At 48.2% G+C, this 22,519-nt stretch overlaps 1 protein-coding gene across 13 annotated transcripts in view; it reads right to left on the minus strand.

The window, feature by feature from the left end:
* The window catches only part of CAPRIN2 (caprin family member 2), a 2,777,496-nt gene that overhangs the window by 2,415,036 nt on the left and 339,941 nt on the right, over window positions 1-22,519 (minus strand). For 7 of the 13 annotated variants that reach the window (XM_069628537.1, XM_069628539.1, XM_069628540.1 and 4 more), the window contains exons 5-6: window positions 17,660-17,898; window positions 808-867 (exon numbers count right to left, since the gene is read on the minus strand). In XM_069628537.1, coding sequence (XP_069484638.1) covers window positions 808-867; window positions 17,660-17,898 — 299 coding nt within the window. The remainder of the gene's footprint in view (window positions 1-807; window positions 868-17,659; window positions 17,899-22,519) is intronic. The other 6 variants (XM_069628538.1, XM_069628546.1, XM_069628541.1 and 3 more) reach the window with 1 other exon arrangement.

Consider the following 22,519-nt stretch of genomic DNA (forward strand, 5'->3'; position numbering starts at 1 on the left):
TGTCCTACACTAGTTGCTTACATTAGTAATGGAAGTGCACATTCTTGTAATAAGTTTTCAAATGAGCCACTTTAGGGTGGATATGTCATCTGTCCAGTTTGCCCTATATATTAACCCAAACTAACCAATTAACCTTTCCTATTAATTGATAATTTACCCTTAAAACAGGGCAAACCAGGTTCAGATAACATGTCAAAGGTAATGTGCTGTTTTTACAGTAGAAAAAAACATGCAGCAGAGTGCATTAGCTGCGATTTCATTACTAAAGCTGTGAAGGGGAATATGTACGCTGTTGAAAGCGCTATTGTGTGCTGCAGGAAGCAGTTGTTACAAACATCTGTGGGAGGTTGTTCTCTAAGGGAGGAAATGCCAAACAGCTTGGGTGATTGTATACATTGGGGAAAAAGGCATGTTTTAGGGATATTGACAGGGTTAGCATATAAATTCAGGAGCCAGAACAGGTGGGGGTAGTTCAGTTGACAGTATTTCAGAGCAGCAGAAAGAGCAGAATCGTGCAGTGCAAGATGTTCCAAGAAGCTGAGACCTTGAGCCATGTCCTTCATGGGTGGCTGGGCTTTGCAGCATCTGAGATACTCCCGTGTGCTGATAATCCAATTCAGAGAGGTGTCCGTGATAACAGCGCAGAAATCTTATCCACACTTGGAGTAGATTTGTAAAGTGAGGTGCATGTATGGATAATTGAGTTTATTTTTAGTCAGTTAAGATCAATTGGTCATTTTATGAATAATATATTTTTAGCATGTAAAGGATATATAAATGCAGAAGTGTAAAGGGGGAAAAGTTGACCTGCTGTAGTGTTCGTTTTCTCTTAGACTGTCTTCTGCCAATTGTGTCGGGATCCAAGGTCTGTGGTAAGAAAAGCAATGTGGATTAGTCATGAACACAGAACCTCTACTTTAGATTGCATGACCAGTCTATTTTGTATTAATGTTCATACTGCATAACCTGTTCTCAAATAGTGCATATAAAAGAAAAGCATTCTTTTTTTTAAAACATTTTTTATTGGCATTTAACAAGGTACCAAACAGTTGAAAACACACTGACATGTTGCAAACTTCTGAACATCTTTCTTGTTCTGCATTCTATAATTATTTTTTTAAACACTATCTTATACTGGCATCTTACAATAAAAGAAAATCACATTTAGCATTGGGTATTCACGACCTGGATAAGTCAGTCTTGCTTAGTCTACATTGCATTACTTAAGTATTAAAGGAGAGGAGGGAGGGTGAAAGGGAAAGTCATAACACAGTTCAGGTTTATTTCAAGGCAGTTAATTCATCAGCTAAGTCTTCTGTGCTTCGCGGGTACTCTGAGGGGGGGCCCAAATGTATTCCGGTCTGGATGTGGTTTGAATACCTCAGATATAGGATTCTTCGTTGTCTTGAACGTTTGAGATCCGAGCCAGTTTCCATGGGTGGGAGGGGTTTTGGATTTCCATTTCCTGAGGATGTTACGTTTGGCCACTGCCGCTCTTACTGCGAATAGCCTGCAGATCTTTGTGGAGGCCTTCCCAATGTCTCCCAATACTTATTTTAGTGGCGTAGCCGGGATGTGCATGTTCAGTATTTCACTCATGATTTCTGCTATCTCCTCCCAGAAGCATCTGATTCGCGGGCACTACCAATACATATGGATTGCATTTGCAGCAACTGCGCTGCACTTGGGGCATACGGCTTGTTTAGCGGGGTAAAATTTGGAGACCTTGCTTGGAGTAATGTGTAGGTGTTTTAGAATTTTTAGCTGTATAAGCCTAAAGTTAGCGCAGAGTGAGATGGATTTGGTGTATCTGCAGAAGTTTACCCACTGCTGTTCGTCGATCGTCATGTTCAGATCTTACACATTTGCTTTTCATCTCATTTTTTGATGGAGTGTTAGGTTGTATTACTTTGTACATTGTGGAGACGTTGCTGGTGAATCCTTGTGTCAGGATGTCCAATAGGAATTTGTGTACACTGGGTGTGTTCGGGAAGGATGGCCATTTTTTCCTGCAGGTTGCTTTCATGCGTTGGTATTGTAAGATCGTGAAAAGACCAGGGCCCGTTCTATTTTGGATTTCTACAGCAGTAAGAAATCGCCCCTCTGGGAAGAGATCTCCGATTTTGGCCTTTTTTCCCCGGGTCCCATCTTCTTTGTATGGTGCAGTCCATAGAGGGTTCAATTGCAGGGTAGTGCCATAGGGTAGGTGCAGCCAGTAGGGAGTATCACATCCTACTCTCTTGAGTATCCATGACCATGCTCGCACTGTTGAGCGGATCTGCCAGTATTTTCTCCTCTGCGACCCTTGCGAATATACTCTGTAGGTTCAGGGGGGATGCCACAAACTCTTCAGTGTGTATATGTGCAAACTGTTTGCCAAATACTGGAATAATACCGCCAAAGTATGCCTGTGCAGAGTAGTAATAGGAGACAGTCAGGAGCTGCCAGCCCTCCGGTGTCGTAACCCTCGCATAGCTTAGGCCAATTTAGTCTGGGGTGCCTCCTCCACAGGCGAACCTGGACACCATCTTTTGTAGTGTATCGAAAAATGTCTTGCCTGGCCATATTGGGATACCACTCAACAGGTATAAGAGCTTTGGCACTACCACCATCTTGAGCAAGGATATGCGGCCATACAAGGATAGTGGCAACTTTACCCATGCGTCAAGCTTATAGTCCAGCTGTGTTAGGAATGGCGCATAGTTATTGGTGTACAGGGTATGCGTGTCTGTTGCCATTATAATGCCCAGATATCGTGCGCTGGTGGGGGACCACCGGAAGCCCTCCATGGCTGCAGATCGTGGATCTGGACATGGGTATTATTTATGATTTGGCCTGGTTTATCCTGTATCCAGAGTATTTAGTGAAGACTTCAATGTCACATGACTGGTGGGAGATTAGTATCAGGGTTTCTGAGGTATAGTATCATCAGCATAGAGGGAAATGAACTGGGGTGTCCCCATAATTCAGATCCCTCTCCAGGCGTGCCTGTGACGTAGGTAAAGATAATATTGCGATGTTGAATCACTGCGGTGTGCGTGGCCCTAGGGCAGAAAGTCAGGAAATACATTCATCTCTGACACTGGTCACGGTTGGCACAACACTGCCCGGATGAGCCCAGCTGACCTGCCAGGCCGAGCCCAACCCACGAGGGTAACCAGTGACGTCCTCCAGCCGCGGCAAACCACATCGCAGCAGCACTTATAGCTAGTCGTCGCCACCCAATCCCCACGAACTTTTGCCCCTATAGCATGTAGGTTCTTATGACGTTTTTTGTAAATATATACGCCTGTCTTTGCTATTGTCAGACAGATCGCTCTCGGAGTTTGCAGAGTTCTTTGCATGCCCTATTTTGATTGATAAACTCCCATTTAAGCTCACCCGCACTTTGTCCCGGCCTTATTCCCATCCTGGGAGAGTCCATTATTGTCTCATTGCGGGGAGGATTGTGCTATCTGGGGACGCTTGCCTTCACATAGTATCGTCAGCATAGAGGGAAATGAACTGGGGTGTCCCCATAATTCAGATCACTCTCCAGGCGTGCCTGTGACGTAGGTAAGCTGCCATCCCTTCAATTGTTAATGCAAAAATTAGAGGGGACAGCCTTGTCTGGTGCCCCTTTGTAGATCAAAGCTGGGTGAGAGTGGGCCTAGAGTACAGCAACTTTATGGATTGGAGAAATTCTTAGCCGAACCCCATTTTTTGTAGTATGGCAGGCATGAACTTCCACGAAAGAGTAACACTTTCTCTGCGTCTAGAGTAACCGCTATGGTCTTCGTTTGAGGGTCCATCTGCAGGTTCAGAGCAGTGAATCGGCCAGGTATGAAACCGGATTGGTCTGGGTGTACTAATTTGGTCATGTATGGGTTCAGCTTATTAGCTATGGCTTTGGCGTCCACATTGATATGGGATAATGGACTATATGAGGAGGGGTCGAGAGGTTTCAATAGGACCGTAATTATGGCTTCCCTCAGATGCCAGCAGGGTTCCCCTTTCCATGGATTCCTCCCACACCCCCAGCAGTCTTGGAGCAAGTTCCTCAGAGAGGGTCTTGTAGAGATCTGCAGGGATGCCGTCCGACCCGGGTGCTTTGCCCTGAGGTCCTTGATTGCTTGTTTTACTTCTTCCTGACTCAGGGGGAGGTCAATGTTTGCTCTTTTATCTGGGGCTAATGTGGGGAGAGGGAAGGAGTCATGATATTGCTGCAACTCTTCCGTTGATACTTGGTCCGAGTTTGTGTACAGCTCCATGTAGAACCTTTGGAATTCCTGGTTCACCCTCAAATGGTCCATGTGTGTCACCCCCACTTAATGCTGGTGATCATTCTGTGCCCGTATTCAGTTTTTATTAGGTTGGCTAGCATCCTACCAGACATTTCCTTCCCCATATCTTCTGGCTTTGGTAGGTTGTGTCATATACAGACCTCTCCTGCCAGGGGTGCAAATTCAGCCAGGACATCATGTAGCAGGGCTAGGGTTCTTGGGCCTGGCGATACTGTGTATGCCTTCTCCATTTTCTTGATGTATTCCTCGGTTCAAGACAGCTGGGTTCATATTTCTTTCAGTGTGCCATGGACTATGGAGATCAGGTGTCCCCTCAGCCATACTTTGAAGGCCTCCCAGACCGTGGAGCATGAACTGACTGATTCCTGATTGTGTTCAAAGAAGTCGGTCACGTTGGTTCGTAGTTGTTCCAGTAATGAGTAGTCTTGTAGGAGATCTGGGGGCATTCTCCAAGTGCGGTGGGCCTGCATGGGTGTTCCTTTCTGGATCTTCAGTACGATCTGGGAGTGGCCTGATAATGTTATGGGGAGTATTGTGCATGCACTCGTGTCTGGGATGCAGTCAGTGGAGGAGAGAATCTATACGGGAGCTTGAGCCGTGTACATGTGAATGAAATGTGTAGTCCCTAGTGAGGGGGTGCAATTCTCTCCATACATCAGAGTGGCAGCATGGTCATGGCTTGTTTGATGGTTAATGCAGCCTTCGACTCCGCCCGTTGGGTTGTGGACGTCCTGCCTTGTGCAGGATTGATAATGGTGTTGAGATCGCCTCCCCAGATCACCCTCGCTTCATCAGTTGGTATTATTAATGAAAGTATTTGCTGGTAGAATTACGAAGAGTCTATGTTGGGACCGTAAGTATTGATATTTAGGTCTTGCCCTTGCAACGATCCCCATATTATGCATCGACCATCAGGGTCCACTTTGGACCTGGTAACCTGGAATCCAAGTCTGGCAAATCATTGTCAACACCCCCCTTGAATGCGTAGAGTAATCCATGGCATATAGTTGCAGGCCCCAGGAACAGCCGAACGAGCCAGTTACCCACCCTGTGGCATGAGTCTCCTGTATCAGCAGGATATCTTTTCTATGTTTATTAGCATAGGCCAACACTTTTCTGGCTTTGATTGGATTGACCATACCCCTGACGTTCCAAGAAAGGAGTCTGGTGCTTTTAGTCACTTTTTGTGATGCTATGAAGGGTCTTCACTAGCAGGAGGGATGTGTCTTTGATGATGTATTGTCCTATTCCCCCAATGCTGTGATGCCAGGTTTTCCTCAATATAACAATCAACTTCAAAAGAAACTCTCCCCCCCGCCCCCACCAACTTGCCTCCTCGCTGCCGAACAGGAGTACAAACCTATGGATCCATGTGGACATTGAAGGCAGATCGACTGCAAAAATCGGGCGGTGTATCCCAATGAACCAGGTGCAACTTTGCAAAGTGGGGCAGGTCAGGCCGAGACCCTCTCCGGAGTAGTAGCTTCAATAGAGTATGGAGAATGGTGTACTATTTCATTTCAGACTTGGTGCGTGGATACTCGTTCTTTCATCGTAATTATGTGGGCTGCAGTGCTCAGGTTTCGTTCGGTGCGGCCGTAATATGTTCAACGTAGGTCAAAGCATCTCGAAGAATTGCATTCTGCCGGCATGTTGGATGCGCAGTTTCTTCTTCACGTGGTCAAAGGATCGGTGTGTAGCCTGGAACCTCGTTGACAAATCAGGGTATATAGGACTACGGTTAGATTCATAGGACAGGGGGCCATGTTCACGCAGCAGGTGTAGGATATGGTTGCGGTCTCAATAGTTAAGCAACCTTGCAATGATTGTTTGAGGGTGGGGCACCAGATTTAGGCGGGGGGGCTAGTGTCCTGTGCGCTCTCTAGAGCATAAATTGATTTGAGAACTGCGTGTCTGGGAATAAGGATCGGAGTAGGTCTTAAAGGAAATGTTCCATGGGAGTGTCCATTTTGTGTTCCGCCACCCCGACCACCCTTATATTGTTCTGCCTCGAACAGGATTCAAGGGCCTCACATTTATTCTTGAGTGCTTTGATGTCCTTTTGGATCTTTTCAATGCCTGTGCACTGTGTAGCAGATGTATCTTCCAGGGTGGGCACTGTTCTCGGCCTCAGACTGGCGTTAACCTTCCTAATATCCGCACAAATGGAAGTTAGTCACCAATCGCATCCAGCTTCTTGTGGATTGCCGCAAATCCCCTCTCCATCTCTGCCATGTAGGGGGCCATACACTGTTCAGAGGGCTCTGGTGCAGGGGCCCCGGAGGGCAATGCTGGATCAGCATCATGGTCTAAAGTAGCGGCATTAGCAAATGCGTCCATGGGCCCCCCTTTTCTTTTCCTTATACTTGTTTTTCTCACCTCCCGCCATGGCAGCTTTTCTGGAACTGCCTGTATTGTGAGAGTGACTCTGACACCAAGATACGCCTGCTGCCCGGGTGAGGCATAGGGGATCCTGGCGAAGGCTCAGTCCGCACTGCCCTGAAGCCGCAGTACCCAACAGGTGCCTCCAATGTGGGCTGAGTATTTGTGCAGTGTTCTAGGCAGCTTCTGCGACTCCCTCCCTCGACTCTAGGGAGTGAGTAAGTGGTGATGCCAGTAGTGAACTTTTAGGGTATTGAGTATTGCCCCAGGGAGGATCCCCGTTTATGGCCTGTATGCAGCCTACTGTCCCAAACCGTGCACCACCAATGCCTTAGATGTTCCTCCAACCGACGTGGCCACGGATCTTTATATCACTGTTGTAGGATGCGTGGGCGATTATGGGAGGCCCAAAGACAGACCGTTTTAACCGCAGAGGCAGCGGGTAAGGAGAAAGGAGGGGGAGGGCTGTAGCCCCCCGATGGGCCGTCAATGTCCACTCCACCCTCCACACGTACCTCTCAGAAGCCTGGTGGGGCCGGGCAGCCAGGCCCGGCGGGACATCGCCATCTATGCTCCTCTCTGCTACCGGGGAGCAGGGCAGCCCGAGCGCAACCGCCACGCTCTTGCCACTTCCTGCCCCTGCTTCTAACCAGAGCAGGCCTCCGCCGTTCTGTCTCCACGCAGCAACACTTGACAGGAGATGGGTTATCGGGCCGCTCGTCGCTCCCGGACGGCCTGACTTCGGAGCAGCAGGCTCAATCCAGCTAGCAGTGCACGCCTGCATCAGGGAACCATTTACCACAATCTCAGGCCCCCGACAGCGGCAGGATCGACTGTGCTCCCTTGCCAGCCCAGCACAGGGACTCCGCCTCTGGGGTGATTTTGGCGCACAGGAGCTAGCAGTCTGTTGGAGTCTTGGTGACCCGGATGGTTTTTCGCCAGAGCAGGAGTCCGGTTTTGCATGAGGACCGCCTTTGTGTGTTCCTGGTAGGTTCAGTCATGCATCTATGACCGTGTGTTGATTGCCAGTTTTACCATTCCGCAGGATATACAAGTACAGGATATTACTAGCTCCAGAGCTCTCGGGTCAAGCGGCCATCTTCTCCAGCGTGCAACAGCACCCCCCTGCATTCTATAATTAACATTGCAATGGTGACAGTATGCATTAAACTTAATGCAATCTGAGGTTTCCTCACTTCCTATCCCCCCTCTAATTCCCATTAAGCCTTAAACCGCAACATCCTTAACATTTCCCTCCCCCCTATCCTCAACTGAGTTGCTCCAGTGCATTTCTCTTTTGTGGTAGGGTGTAAGTGTACTGTGTGCCCCTTACGCCTTCTCAATTGGTCTCGTATTGGGCTGCTCGCCATGGCTGATGGTGTCTTTTCCCCTTCCCTCAGTTTACATGTAGGGTTCAGTCAGTTCCTGAAATTTTAATGCACTTGAGGGATTGTGTGTCTGCCGTCTTGCGAATGCCTCTCGCTCCATTCTGCAAGTTTTCGAAAGAAGTATGGCCCGGTCAGCTGAGGTGGGGGGGTCTTTGCCTTCTAGTGGGTGATGAGGAGTTTCATTGCCGTGAACAATAGCAAGCCTATGAGTTTGCGGGTTAGCCCTTTGTGCCAGTCGCCAGCCTTGGCCCCTAGAAGCATTACCTCGGATGTGTATGCGACTGAGGCCCCATTAATGTCGCCTATCTACGTGTGCACTTCGCTCCAGTATGGAGAGATCTCGGGTCATTGCCAGAGTATGTCCCATGGAGCCGCAGTCTTTCCAGCAGGAGTTTGTTTGGGATATCCCAATCTGGTATAAAAGTGCAGGGGTGTAGTATAGCCAGTGCAATATTTTTATATTGGATCTCTCAATGTCCTGAGTTTATGCCATTGTGTGATCGTGGGCCCTATTATGGGGTATTTAAGGATGGCAGGAGCCTATTTGGGGGGATGGTCATGATCTCAATTAGGTTAAGTGGTTTCATTAGCTCAACCTCCATTGCCCGCCAACTGGAGTTGTCTGATGCGTCCAGCCAGCGTTTCACCCAGCACACTTGGGCCGCCTGATAGTATGCCTTGAGGGATGGGGTTGTCAGTCCACCGATTGCTTTTGCTGCCTGCAGAACAGATGGGCGTATTCTCGCCTTCTTCCCTTTGCAGATAAACTTGTTCATTGCTTTTTCTAGTGCTTTTTCATGGCCACAAGTGGCAGGCTAACTGGGATCATCATTGCAATGGATGTTATCTTGGGAAACTAATTTTCAGGCTGGTCAGAGATTCACGGTGTCCCATCTTTTGAGATCCTGGCAAATGCCCATTATTTTCTGTGGGTCGTTTAAGTCTGATGTCGCCAAATGAAGCACCAATGTTGATGTCCAGGTATTTAATATAGTGTGTTTGCAGGAGAATGGAGCGTCCCCCCGGGGTCCCATGGGATATCTGGACGTAGTGGCATGACTTCAGATTTGCTGCAATTGATTTTATATCCCAGTCATTGGCCTATCTCGAGCAGAAGTGCTTGGATGTGCAGGAGGGGTGTGGGGCCATTGCTGATGTACAGCAGCATGTCGTCTGCATAATGGGATATGCAGTGTTCCTCGCCCCCCCTCCCACCCCCCTGTGTTATACCTGCCCAACCCTCGTCTGCCCGCAGCTTGATCGCCATCGGCTCTATGGATAGGCGTAAAGCAGGGGTGAAAGTGGGCACCCTGGGAGTGCACCCGATCGGAGTTCAAACAACGGGGAGGTAATCCCGTTTGTTACCACGACAGCGGTAGGGCCCCTATATAGCAGTTTGATCATTTGGACAAGGCGCAGAATAAAGCTATAGCGTGGATATAAACTCCCATCGCACTTTGTCGAAGGCCTTTTCCGAGTCTACAGCCAGAATCAGGTCTTCAGGGTCTCCATCACCTGCTACCATGTGCAGCAGTCTAATTTTGTCACCATTACGTATGAAGCCCGTTTGATCTTTGTGGATGATGTATGGGGGGCTGTTTTCAATGCGTTTTGCGAGGCACTTCGCCAAGATATTTGCATCTGTGTTTATAAGGGATATGGGCTTATAGGAGCTGCACTTCTCTGGGTCCTGTCCCCCTTGTGAAAGACTGTTAGCGACGAGCATGGATTGGGGAAGATGGCCTTGCTCTATTGACTGAGAATAATTCCTCCAGCTGGGGTGCCATTTCTAGTTCTTCGTATAAGTCGATCGGGAGCCCGTCTGGTCACACTACTTTCACCACAGACGGTGCTGTTATGACAACTGATATTTCTGCTGCAGTGATTGAGCCTCCAGGGCAGCTTTATGGCCAGGGGGGATTTTGGAGATCTGTATGGAGTCTAGAAAGATTTCTATGTCTTGAGATGAGGACGCGTCTGAAGCAGTGTACAGCTCTTTGTAGAATACTATGAAGCGTTAATTGATATGGGCATCCCCCACCAGTCATTCTCCCCGCTCGTCCTGAATAGAAACTATAGTTTGCGTGGCTTGTCTCAGTTTTAGGGCCAGGGCCATTGACCTTCGGGGCTTGTTACAGCCAGTGTACAATTTTTGGGCCCAGTCAGTCAGTTGACTGATTTTGGCCTGGAGTTGGTTTAGAAGAGGTTTAAGTTGCTGGTTTCTGAAGCTTTGTGTTCCTTCTCAACTTTGTCGCGTTCGAAGCGGGCAACTTCATGCCCCCCATATTTTGCACTTGTGCGCCGAGCGATCTATACAGTTGCCCCTCATATAAGCCTTGCAGCCGTCCCAGCACTTATGGGCTGTGTAATCTTGCCCTAGGTTATCATCCCAGAACCACTGTCTGCTAAGAGCAGTTCCACAATGTCAGGGCAACGGAGCATGAGTAGGTTAAGCCTCTACAGGGGTGGTTTGCGTATTGTGTCCAGTAGGGTGACGCATAGTAGGATGGGGGGTGTGACCCGATAAAGTAGTCAGGAGCATGGTGCATTCTGACACCAGGTAGCGTGTGTTAGATGGGGTTAGCTAGTAGTCCAGCTGGGAATAGCCATTGTGTGGGTGACAGTAGAATGTGAAGTCTTGTTTTTCTCCGTGCATCTCTCTCCAAATGTCGATTATATGATGTTAAATTGCCTGAAAAGCTGCCCATTTCTTTGGTGTGCTGGTGCCCGCTGTGGCTGGCCCTTGGCGATCTAGTCGGGGGTGCAGGTTTAAGTTAAGGCCTACCCTATGAACGTGCTATTGCCCATATATTGTGCACAGGTCAGGAACATCTTCGTAAAAAAAGAATGGGGTGTCCGTGGCGAGTGCGTAGACATTGAGAAGCGTTATGGGGTGGTGGTATAATAGGCCCTGTGCGAGAATATCTGCCCTCAGTATCTGCAATGGTATGTTTGACCTGGAGTGGAACCCTCTTATTAACGAGGATGGAGTGAATCGCCATACCCCCCCCCATCCTCGTTGCAACTTCCCCGACTCAATGATTCCTAGGTGTGTCTCTTGGAGAAATCTCCTTCGAGATCCTGCATATTGTTGAGCATTTTTCTGTGTTCGATAGGGTGGCCCAGGCCCTGTGTGTGTTAAATGATACTAAGTTGATCGTGAGGGTCATTGCTTGGGTGTATGTGTCTTTGAATATTGAGATTACTGTTGATTTTGCTCTGTGGTGCCATAGTGTGTGGTGGCAGCCTGGTTAAGGCGCAGTTTTCTTCACCTGGGAGCATGCAACTCATTCTGGCCCCAACAGGAATCATCTCCAACTCTTAACCAAACATAATACAAACATTGGGTAGGTCTAACCAGTCGCCTTTGTCCAACAAGTGGCACGTGTGCCTGGGCTGGTTGGAGGGGGCCGGTGTTCAGAACATCCACCATCCCTCTGTGCCACACCCGACTGGGTGCTTTTGCCGCTGTGTTCCCGTCAAGGCTGCGGCAGGCAGCGCCAGGCCGTGGACTGCTAATTCAGCGTGTAGTTTGTATACGCTTGGCTTTCTGAAGGGGGAAGCATCTGATGCACCAGACACAAGAATCCAGAGGTCAATGGCAGGGCCTGTCCAGCGTGGGACCTGGATAAGAGTTTGTTTTTAGAAGTAGTTGTGTGGTCCTTTGAGGCCTAGTGCTTTCAGAGCTTTGGTCCCCATCCTTTCAGGCGTCGGCTGATTTTGTGCCACTTTCCGCTAGTCTGGTCTGTCTAGGTTGGGGGAGGGGCATTGATCTGGACGCTGGGTCTCCAGTGGTATTTGTGCGTAGTCTGTGGCAACTATATTGCGCTGTTGGGAGGAAGCACCATGCTGTTTCTGGGTCCTTGAAACTGTGCCATGGTTGTGTTTAGACATACTGTTGCAGGGAATTTCAGGAAATGGCGGATGTCAGAATCTTTCAGCGCTTCAAATATCGGGTTGAATTTCTTGCGTCTCCTGGAGACTTACATCGAGTAGTCATAGTATTTGAGAATGTCTGCTGATAAAATTTTGATGGGGCATGTCAGCCTGTAGGCTTTCAGTATCGTCATCTTGTGCTGAAAGTTGAGAAGGTGCTTAGTCCAAGTCAGTTTCCGTTGTCTGTCTTCTATTGCGCCGATCTGCTTGTGCGGCCGGACTGGTTTGTACGTCCTACAGATCGCGTTTAATGTCCAGCACTGCGTTTGTTTCTTGGGTCTGCTGGCCAATGATCAGCATTTCTGCTAGAATGATCTGTAGATGAGTCTAGATATCCATTTCTGGTGTGTTCCTATTGGACCTTCTTGGTTGACTTGGTGTAGCAGGGGCCACTAGTAGTTCGGATACTACATTACAGCCTTTTTGCATGCCCGTTAAACCAATTATACCTGTTCCACTATGAGATGACTGCTTGGTGGGTGGGCTGTGGTGTCTTGCGCCTGGGTCCTGCGTTGGCTCCCGGCACCGTTGGCAGTTCCGCCACGAGTCCAGGTGCACTTGCCTGTTGGTGGATCTCCCCATCCCCAAGGTGACTGCAGGTGTCTATCGCCACTTGTGTGGTTGCTTTCGATGTGCGCGCCTGCTCTTCACTCTGTAGGCGCTGAGGCAGTCGTATAGGCAGTGTAGTGGGGCTTGTGTGCGTTTGCCCTTCTGCAGAGTCCCTGGGGTGCTGCCTGCACCCTTGTGGTTTGTTCCTGCCTGGCGCGCCACTATCTGGACGGCCATCATTCACAGAGTTGCAGCTGGGAGGAACGGAGGGAGGTTTAGTGTGGGTAAGCTTCCGCTCTCTGCAGTCTATTTGTCCCCCAGTGTGGTGCAATCTGTGGGCAGTTGGATCTCCACTTGACGCACTCGTGTTTGATGCGGCTGCAGGGGTGTTCTGTGGCGAGTCTGAGGTGGTGTGCTGTGTCCGTATACTTGCACGTGCCCCAGTGCTTGATTTACCCCTGCTGCCGTGGGGTGGTTGGGCTTCCCTCCGATCAGGCATGTGAGGCTCCAGCTAGGGGAGCTGTGGGAGTCTGGTTTACCTCGTCTTGGCTTCCCCCTCCTGGGCATGCACAGTGTGCGCTTGTGTGGTGCCCTCTTTCTTCAGTGTTCCCCTGTTGCGGAGGGCAGGGCCTGTCCAGCTATGCCTGGTGTTGCGCAGGACAAGGTGGGGAAATTATTTGTGTGCTTCAGTTCTGCATTGACCTAGCTCGTGTCTGCCGCCGTGGGCATGACAAAAGGGGTGTGCCGTTTATGGGAGCGCAGTGTGTTGTGGATGCTCACATCCCCGAAGAGGTGCGGAGGGGGGTTTGGGCCGTAGTGTCTGAGCCTGTTGTGTGCTCATCTGCGGTGCCCTCCGGTCGGTTGAGGTCAGAGTGTCCCCCACTGTGCACGCCAGGTCCGGGCTCACCCCTCCCACTGCCCGCTTACTTGAAGTTTGGTGGAGTCTCCTTCATACTTTCTCTCCCCTGTGTCCCGGCGCTGGGTGCAGAGTCTTTGTTCCCGGGCCTTCCGTGCACTGGAGGTCACACTACACTGGGAGGCGGCGGGATGCCGTCTGTTCCTGGGCTGTTGGCCCCGGGTGGTATTTCTGTATGGCGGTGTGGGGGGGGGCAGTGTCTCTGCTTCCCCCAGTGTCCACTGTGGGGGTGATGGTGCGCTCCCCTGCTCTGTCCGATGGTGCCCACAGGGGACGATTAGCTGCAGGGTCTGAGTGGGGGTGCGCCGTAGGGGGGGACTGGCACCGGTCTGGGTGGTCGGGTCTGCTCCTCTGCTAGTTGCTGCTGACGGGTGCTCCCTGTGTCCATGGTCTGCCGTGGCATCGATCGTCTGTTAGCAGGGTGAGTTTGTGCTGTGCTTTATGCTGGTCCCAGCCTTCGGAGCAGCTGCGGGCTGCTAGCTTCGGTTTTCTTGCCCCCAATTTGCATGTGCTTGGGTTCCTCTTGATCCAGATGAGGTATGCTTTAATAATCCTTCCTTTGGGAGGCAATCTGTTCATGATAACTGGTATAAATGTGCAGTACCATCCCTGCACTGTCAGGAGCTCTGCTAGCCCGCGGCTGTCTTGCGCTGTAACCCCTAACCCCTAGCGTTCCTCAAAAAGAAAAGCATTTTTAAACTAAATCAGTGGAGTTGCGTCTGTGTCGAAGTGTATTCAATGACAGGGGGTGACGTCACAGGGACGAGCCCCAGTGTGTCAAAAGGGTTAACATTTTACCACGGGTTCTAAAACAAGAGGTAACGTTTGGGGTTCTTAGCAAGCAAGTTTGAACACGTACGATGCATGTGTGAATGGTGAATCATTCACAATGGAAAATGTTTTATGAACAAATCTATCAAAGACAGTAGTCCAGTCTTGTAGATAAGAGGCTGGAGTGACACTTAACACTGTCGAGTTTCCACATGTACAAAGCCTATTTTTCTGTGTTTAGAGTTGACACTAAATAGAATACAGGTATTAGAGGGGAGTGTGGTCACACCATATAGGGAAATCTAACGCTAGTCCATTTTACCACAGTACTAAAATACCACCAAATTAGGTATAGCCCTCTGACAAAATCCTTAACAGTCCTTCATAAACTTGGTTCTGAAGTAGAGTTTACAAAACATTGAAGCAAACTGCCCCAGACTAGCAAACGAGCAACTGGACTTCAGAGATGTATACTTAGGCGCAGAAAAGGTAGAGGTACCCAGCCACGCCTTTAGTGCACTCTATGTAGCCTCTAGCAAAAGATGGGCATGCAGTTGATCCATAGCCTTCCAATTAAGGAGTCCATGACAAACTGGCAGTGTTTTCAGACAAACGGTCAACTCATGAGATTCCAGATTCCTTGCCAATTTAGACAATTGGACATGATGCAGTCTCTGGCTAGATTATTATTTATGGCCAATCTAGGGTTTAACATTACCCAAGGGTACACTGAAGCTTCTCAGATCAAAAATGACTATGCGGGAGAGAACATGCATTAAGTACTCAAGGCTAAACAAAGAAAATCCCAGCTACAATGTAGAAACATACTATCCCTCTGTCGCCTGACCTGGCAAAGCATCTGGTAAGATGTAAACATGTAGAGAACCCTTGGCTTAGCCTTGCCACATCCATTACCCTGGTTTCCAAAATTCTGTCTGAGATTAATTCCAACATATTGAAATATTACAGTAAAACATTTCCTTTACAAATTGTCTGGATTGAATCCTCTTGAGCTGCCTCAATGGAGGCTTGGGTTCCCCAGATCAAAAGAGAAACTTCCATGTAACAGAGCTTCGCTTTTTTTTTACTGTTAAATCACACTTCCCAGAAATTACAGTCTAGTGCGTGTGTATAGCATGAACCTCTTGAGATCATGCTGAGCACCGTACTGGTCACATCAAAATATTGCTAGCGAGAATTTGTACAAGTCATTGAGTAAACATTTATCACAGTATAATCCAGTGTTCCCTGTGTAATTTGAAGGACTAATATCTACAAGTTTAACATTTGGGAGATAGGAGACGGGTTACTTCAACAAGGATGTGGGCAGCCATATACAGAACAGCAGTTGCTAATATCTGAGTACTTTAAGAGGTTCTTCCATTGATTAAACATTTTAGTGTAGCAGCAACGGGTAAATGGGAAAAACAGCCGAAAGTTGATACAACTTGATAAACTTCAGAATTGCAGTGAGGGGGAGGTTTGGTGTAAGAGAAATAATAAATGTGGTAAAGGGCAGCCAGTCGACTGCCCAGTGTCAGACATGTTTGTTACCCATTATTTAATCAAACTAATTAATGCAACTTGTCTTTTGATTGACACACTATGAATTGAAGCAGCACAAGTGTGGAATATTCCAAATGCTTGAACTTGTAACCCTCCTCTAGCCCTGGAACATGGACATTTAGCTGTTCTGTGATCATCTCACCTAGAAAATCTGTACACAGTAATGTTTGTTTTTTTGAAAAAGGACGGGTGCCTCCTGATGCACCCTGGCAGCCATTAAGGAGACTAGTGAGGACTGAGAAAGCATTTGCCAAGACTAATCAAGAACGAAAGTCGTAGGTTTGAAGACCGTTGGATACCGTTGTAGTTCCAAACAAACTAAATAGTCTGCCCTATGCGCCATACACCTGAAAAATTGTTTTATGTATAGTTTATCATTAATTACTGTCATTCAAAAATGCTCATTAATGATGATTCTGCATTGAATTCAGTTGGTCTTTATACAATATTCTTGTTCAACTGTTGCTTTTCACAGTTAGTCTTTTAAATCAGTGTTCATGTTCCACCATTGCCAGCACATGTTTCTACCTGTTACATACTGATCAGGGCTTATGGATTACACCACAATTATACATCATTCAAGAAAACCGACAAATTTGATTAGAAAAATACCAACCAGAAAAGCAGCCAAACATGTTTAACAGTGAACCAGAGAAAAAGAAACATTCAGTCCAAATAGGGGTATCCATCTGTATTATTTATATAGTTACTAATTGAATATTGAGGTAATCCACCATGGTTAAAGAAGGTAAAAGTGCAACAGTGAAGCCCAATGTCTACCGACATTAGCTGTGAGTAATTTCTAGTACCCAATGTCCCACTACCCATATTTGGTAATATTCCTAAATGGATTGTGGAAAAACCACAAGTTCAGATATTGTTACTGTTGAACCATCCAACCAGATCCAGAACTCCTGCCTGCCTAGCCTCTCAGTTCCTATGGAGAAGGATTCCGAACACACAAGTACACCCCCATGTACACAACCTGGTGGTTTCTCTTCAATGCATTTCTAGCACAGATTATCAATTTCAGCTTACCTAAATGGTCTCCCACTCTAATATGAGTAAGGTTATTACTTCCCGAACCATAAACTATGCAGACTAGCAATCCAGCAGCATTATTCCATGACCCTGCAAGCAGATTTTAGGAAACCAAAGTCTTCAGATTCAAGGGGGTGGAGCGGAGGGAGTATGGTTGTCAAGCTAAAAACTCCACCCGGCCACACCGCCATCCAGTCCTTTTTGGGGCGCACCACAGCCCTAACAGTTTGCACCAGAACTCAGACATCCATGCCTAGGAGAGTTGAATCAGATTGCGCAGGGCTAGCCAAGGAGGGAGAGGACTGCTACATTGGGCCTTAAATTCAGGCTCACCAGTCGCCAATTAACGAGAGACAATCCAAGGACAGACACTTCACTGTTCATCTTTTGTGGAAATCTTTGGTTTAAAACTTTATTTGAAATAAGCATGTTCACATTTTTTATAGTTGCATGCACAGCGGATTTTGCGACGCAACTATTGACCGATGCCTTTCAATGAAAGGCAACTTTAAAAACAGGCTACTTGCACTTTAATACCTGCCGCCAAAATGTAGAAAAGTTTACAAGTTGAAGGTTAACCAATGTCAAAAGTAAAAGCATAATTTTCACATGGGTCAAAACGATACACAAATATCATAATCAACACCAATTTAAAAGGGGTAAATCCAACTAGATTACATTTGTAAAGGGATTATGCTTAGACCTCAACCAGATTACATACATGGTCAACAAATTAGTAGTTAACTGCGAACTTTGCAATTATCACTCAATACAACACAGAAAACTGATTTAGGATACAGAGTACATACTTAAAATAGAAATCTTACCTCAAGCACTCATCTCTTTTGGGACATGTTAATTTTGAGAAATGTATGAGGTAATCCAGTTCATTAGAGGTTAAGCACATTGCGCCATTCAATCCTTTTCTGAAATCTTTCTGCACAAGCTCTTGACCAAAGTTTGTTAGTATGTACTGAACTTGGAAGACTGTGCAGAGCTTCTTTTTTTCAGCCTCCAATTTAATCACAGAGTCACGTCTCAAAATTTTCTTTTGTGCTTTTAATAACTGTTAAAGAAAAAAGGAATGCCAAACTCATTGAAAGCTTTATAACAAAAGGTTCAGTTTTTGCGTTTTTCTGTCAATTGTTGGCTTTGCTGCGTGTAGCTCTAAAGAGGTTGCTAGTGGGCTACAGGAGGGACGGATACAGAAACCTGCAGTGTTGATGGGTGCAAGGCTATTGTTTGGGGGTTTGGATGAAGGCCTTAGGGACGTTATCTGGAAGGGATAGCCCAAGAGCTGAGAGGCAGAGTGTGCATTAGGCACGGTTATCAGCTGAGGAGTGAAATAACGGAAGAGGGGAGCTCACTGGCTAGGCCTGTGGCAGCAGTCCATAGTAATATGAATGTTTAGGGTAAGGTGGCGAGACCTTGTGGAGAGGTGGATGGGGAGGGGTAGACAGCCAATGCAACAAGTAGCAAAGTCATCAAGGAAGATTTGCATGTTGGGCAACTTTCAATGGTGGGAACAGGTGGTTAAGTCTGCTTAAACAATCATACAATTTGTTTCTGAAACTTAAGTCGTCTTCTGTATGGAAGTGTTTGGGCAGTGTTGGGAGAGGAGAGATTGAATTTTAGCTAAGACTTCACATTTCAACAGGGATAAAGACTGGCCCCATTTGTGAGCAAAAATGCGAGACTCATGTGGTAGACTCTGGTTGAATCTAGTAGAAGCCAGTATTGTGAATGCACAGATCACATGCCAGACAACATTAAGATTTCGAATTTGGCATTGCACAACATGTCATCTTTTTGCATCACAACACCACAGTTCAGGGCAGAGTTGCACTGAAGAATGAGACCAACATACCCCAAGTTATACCAACACCTTCTAACACCTTACATTCTCCATTAACATTCAGGGCAGATCGGTCCATGACACTTATAAGCTTGGTGCAGATAAACTGAATGTGCAAGTAATAAAATGTGCAGTATTAAGGCTGCGCTGTGTTTGAAGTTAGAATTGTGGAATGTTAATCGGTTTTGCTCAAAACTAGTTTGTTAAAGACTGTCAGAGAGGGGCGTGGCTTGAAGCCATGGCGGTTGGAGCAGCTTTGTAGGACCTCCCGGCTTGAGCCACGCGACTGATGAAAATGCACTGGTAAAATGACTTGCCCAAGTCTATAACCGGAGCAAATTGGGCTGACAAGCTCCCGACCATCAACAGGGCCTGAATCAGGAGAATTTCATGTCACAAGATGTTCGTAGCAAGCCTGGAGGCTGAGGAGCCAAAATGGCAGCCGCAATCCTGACTCCAACACCCCGGGGCGTAAGCGTTCCACCGGACCATGGGCTCTCAGCCTGAGACCCAAAAGGAGCTTCTGTGATCTCGGCACACCACCACCCCCGATCGCGGCAGGGTTGAAAACAGACCTGGGTCGGACCAGTGATCCATGAGGGAGCCCATCAGTGCGACAGATCAGCCGCATCGGAAGCCCGACATCCTGCTTCTGCTGGAAGCTCTGCAGGCACATGCATGCAGCAGGAAAAGCCACTCCCCACTGCAGGTGGGCACCTGAGAACCCAATGCACTCCCGCGGAACCACCGAAAATGAGGCAAGCCAGCAATGCAACTACGGCACAACGGACCCCTGCACACAGAAAGCAGGATGGATCCCATCTGACCATTCCTGCAGCCTCCATGCCCAGGGAAAGCACCTACAAACTCCTGTATGAAGCCTGCTGTGACCTGCACCCCTCTTCATTGGTAGGAGACGCCTGGAGCAACCGGCCACTCGCTCTCGGCCGACGGCTTGAAGGTAGGCTGGCACATGCCTTGCAGCCCAGCAATCTCCCTTACGCAGCCCAGCTAACCACTCTACTCCCTCAGATCGGGCGGGGGGGGGGTTACACCACATGGGGGCCTGACCTACTGGGAAGCTACACCCACACGCAGCAGCAGGTCCTGACAAAGGCAGCACCAACGCCACCACGCAGCTTCCAAGCAGCCTGCAGCCCCAGGGACAAGCACAGCCTAAACGGCCTCTCAGCAACCCACACCATCAGTGGGAGGGTGGGACCATGCGCCGTCAGCACCCATCAGGCCCACAACAAAGCTCCCAACGGGGGGGGGGCAACACCACCAAAAACTCAGCAGTGCTTTTCTAAGTCCCAAGGAGGGACAGAAAACCAAACCAAGCACATAGCAAGGGCTCCCACGACACAGCCTCTAAGAGGAAAGGCTAGCTAGAAAACATCACCCGCTTACGCTCGACACATCATAGAGTAGAGTGTACCAGAAGAGGAAACTCACCCTGCAGAAGAAGTTTGTAGGGACACAATGGCTAAAAACCCAAAATCGGGGAAACAAGTGGACATCTCCACGCTGTGGACAACCCCTGCCACAGAAAAAGTAAAGAGGGGGGAGCAGAGCGGATCTATGGCCCCCGTGGCTTATCCAGAGGCTGCAGCCGGCCTCCTGGCGCAAGTGGTCACAAAAACGGATTTCCAAGAGCCACTGGCGGTCATCACCAAGGAGTGCCAGAAGGGCACTGAAGTGATTAGCAAAATCATAACCCTAGACAAGCACGCAGGAGAAATTGAAAGCCAAACAAACTCAGACCACAATATACGAGCACCATTTTGAAATCGGGGAGGGAGCAGATAGGATGACGGCGCTGGAGGCCAGATGTGAGGCCTTGGAACTCAAACAGGAAGACGCAAAAAACAGATCCCAGTGCATTATCCGCCTACGGGGGACCCAATCAGTCAGATGCGGAACTACACGAGGGACTTATTCCGCTTTATCCTAACCCTGCCAGACAAAGCCCCCCCTTGAACTCGAAGGGGTACACAGAACCAGGACAAAACAAGGCACAACCACCCCGACGGATGTACTAGTGAGGGCACACTTCTACAAAGTCAAGGAGGAAATCGTGCGGGAAGCCAGAGGCTCAGCCTGCTTCCACTTCAAGGACGCCTTCATCTCCCTATACCAGGACCTAGCAGCAACCACTCGTGAAAAGGAAATCCCTGAAACCCATCACAGAGTGGCTACGAGAGAAAAGTCCCCCCAGCGGTATGGTTCTACTACCCTGAACTTCACCTGGGAAGGCAAATCCTGGCTGATCCGCACCCCAAAGGAGGCAGAGGTTCTTTAACCCAGAGGCAGACAAGAATTATTCCGAGAAAGAAATTACCTCCCTCAAAAGCACATCAAGATATTCCACGAAATCCTGGACCCAAGTGGATGGACGATAGGATCAGGGACCTCAGCCCAAAAGTAAGTGAAACAATAAACACGGAGGTGGACAGGGCCACTGAAGCACAAACTATCCCAGATACAAGTCGCTGCAACTTAGGGTGACAAACCGGATGCCCTCAGCCACAAACCTGATATGATAAACTAGGGCCAGGCAAAACCCCATGGTCGTTCCAATACATCTCCGCTCCCGATCATCATAAACCGGCCCGCAGAAACAAAGGTGCCTAGATTCAAGGGGATAAAGGGCCTGGCTGGACAAAACACGAACTACAGACCCAATTACTTGCCAAACGGGAATATCAAGTTTTAGCAAAATGTTACAGTAGCCACTGTTACCTCCAGGAAAGTTGGTGTGTCAGAGGGGGTAGCCGCTGATTTAAATTAGTACACACTCAATTGTGTATGTCTTCCTGTTTAACAAGATTAGCAAAATAATGACAGAGACCCATTTTGTCATTTGGTACAAAGGTAGTGATAGTGAAGACTAACTGGGGATCTGGGGGGAGGGAAGTGGGTTAGTGGAAGAGTTCTCAGAAAGGGCCAGAAAAGAAAGGCAATTATCAAAACTTCATCATGTGAGATTCGAAGACTGTTAAAGCAATCTGCATGAAGATGCCAAATCTTCCACTGAAACCATTGGGGACAAGTAAGCAAAATTACAAGGTACTTCCTAAATGACGCACACAACCAAAGAACTCACTATGATAACATGGAATGTACAGGGGCTGAACTCTCCGGGGAAGCCAAAGTCGGTCGAATGCAGATTGTCCCAACTATCAGCAGACACTGTCAGCTTAAAAGAAACTCAGCTCCTGGAGGTGGATGAAAAGCGAATAAACTTCAAGCGATACCCCAGGCGATACTTCACAGAAGGCCAGAAAAAAAAAAGGGGAGTGGCACTACTAATCAGCCAAGAGGTCACCCTAACACAAATCACAATAAAGCAGGATCCAGCAGTGAGATACCTCCTGTTCAAGGGACTCCTGGTCGAACAACTGATAACCGTAGCAGTGGTGTACTGCCCAAACAACGCACAAGATAGTTTCCCCCGCAACATCCTCCCAACTTTAACCACATTTGCAGAGGGCCGCTTGCTAATTGGGGCAACTTCAACCTGATCCCAGACCCATACAATGATAAAACACTGCCACCCACCAGGGAGGAATTTGCCCGGGCAATAGGGCTGGCTGTGTTCCTAAGGGAAACAGGAACAGTAGGCATCTGGAGGCTTGCCAACTAGGGGTCCCATGACTACATGTTTTATTCACATGTGCTCAAGGGCTTCGCCAGAATTGACCTACTGTTAACATCCAGCATTCTCTACCCATGTATCGAAGATATACAAATTGGCCAGAGAATAATATCGGATCATGCTCCAGTGATCGCCAGTCTGAATGCAGGGCCTGCTAGAACCCCCACAAACCCA

The sequence above is a fragment of the Ambystoma mexicanum genome, chromosome 12 (assembly GCF_040938575.1).
Source record: "Ambystoma mexicanum isolate Mex_15411 chromosome 12, UKY_AmexF1_1, whole genome shotgun sequence".
Classification (NCBI taxonomy): domain Eukaryota; kingdom Metazoa; phylum Chordata; class Amphibia; order Caudata; family Ambystomatidae; genus Ambystoma; species Ambystoma mexicanum.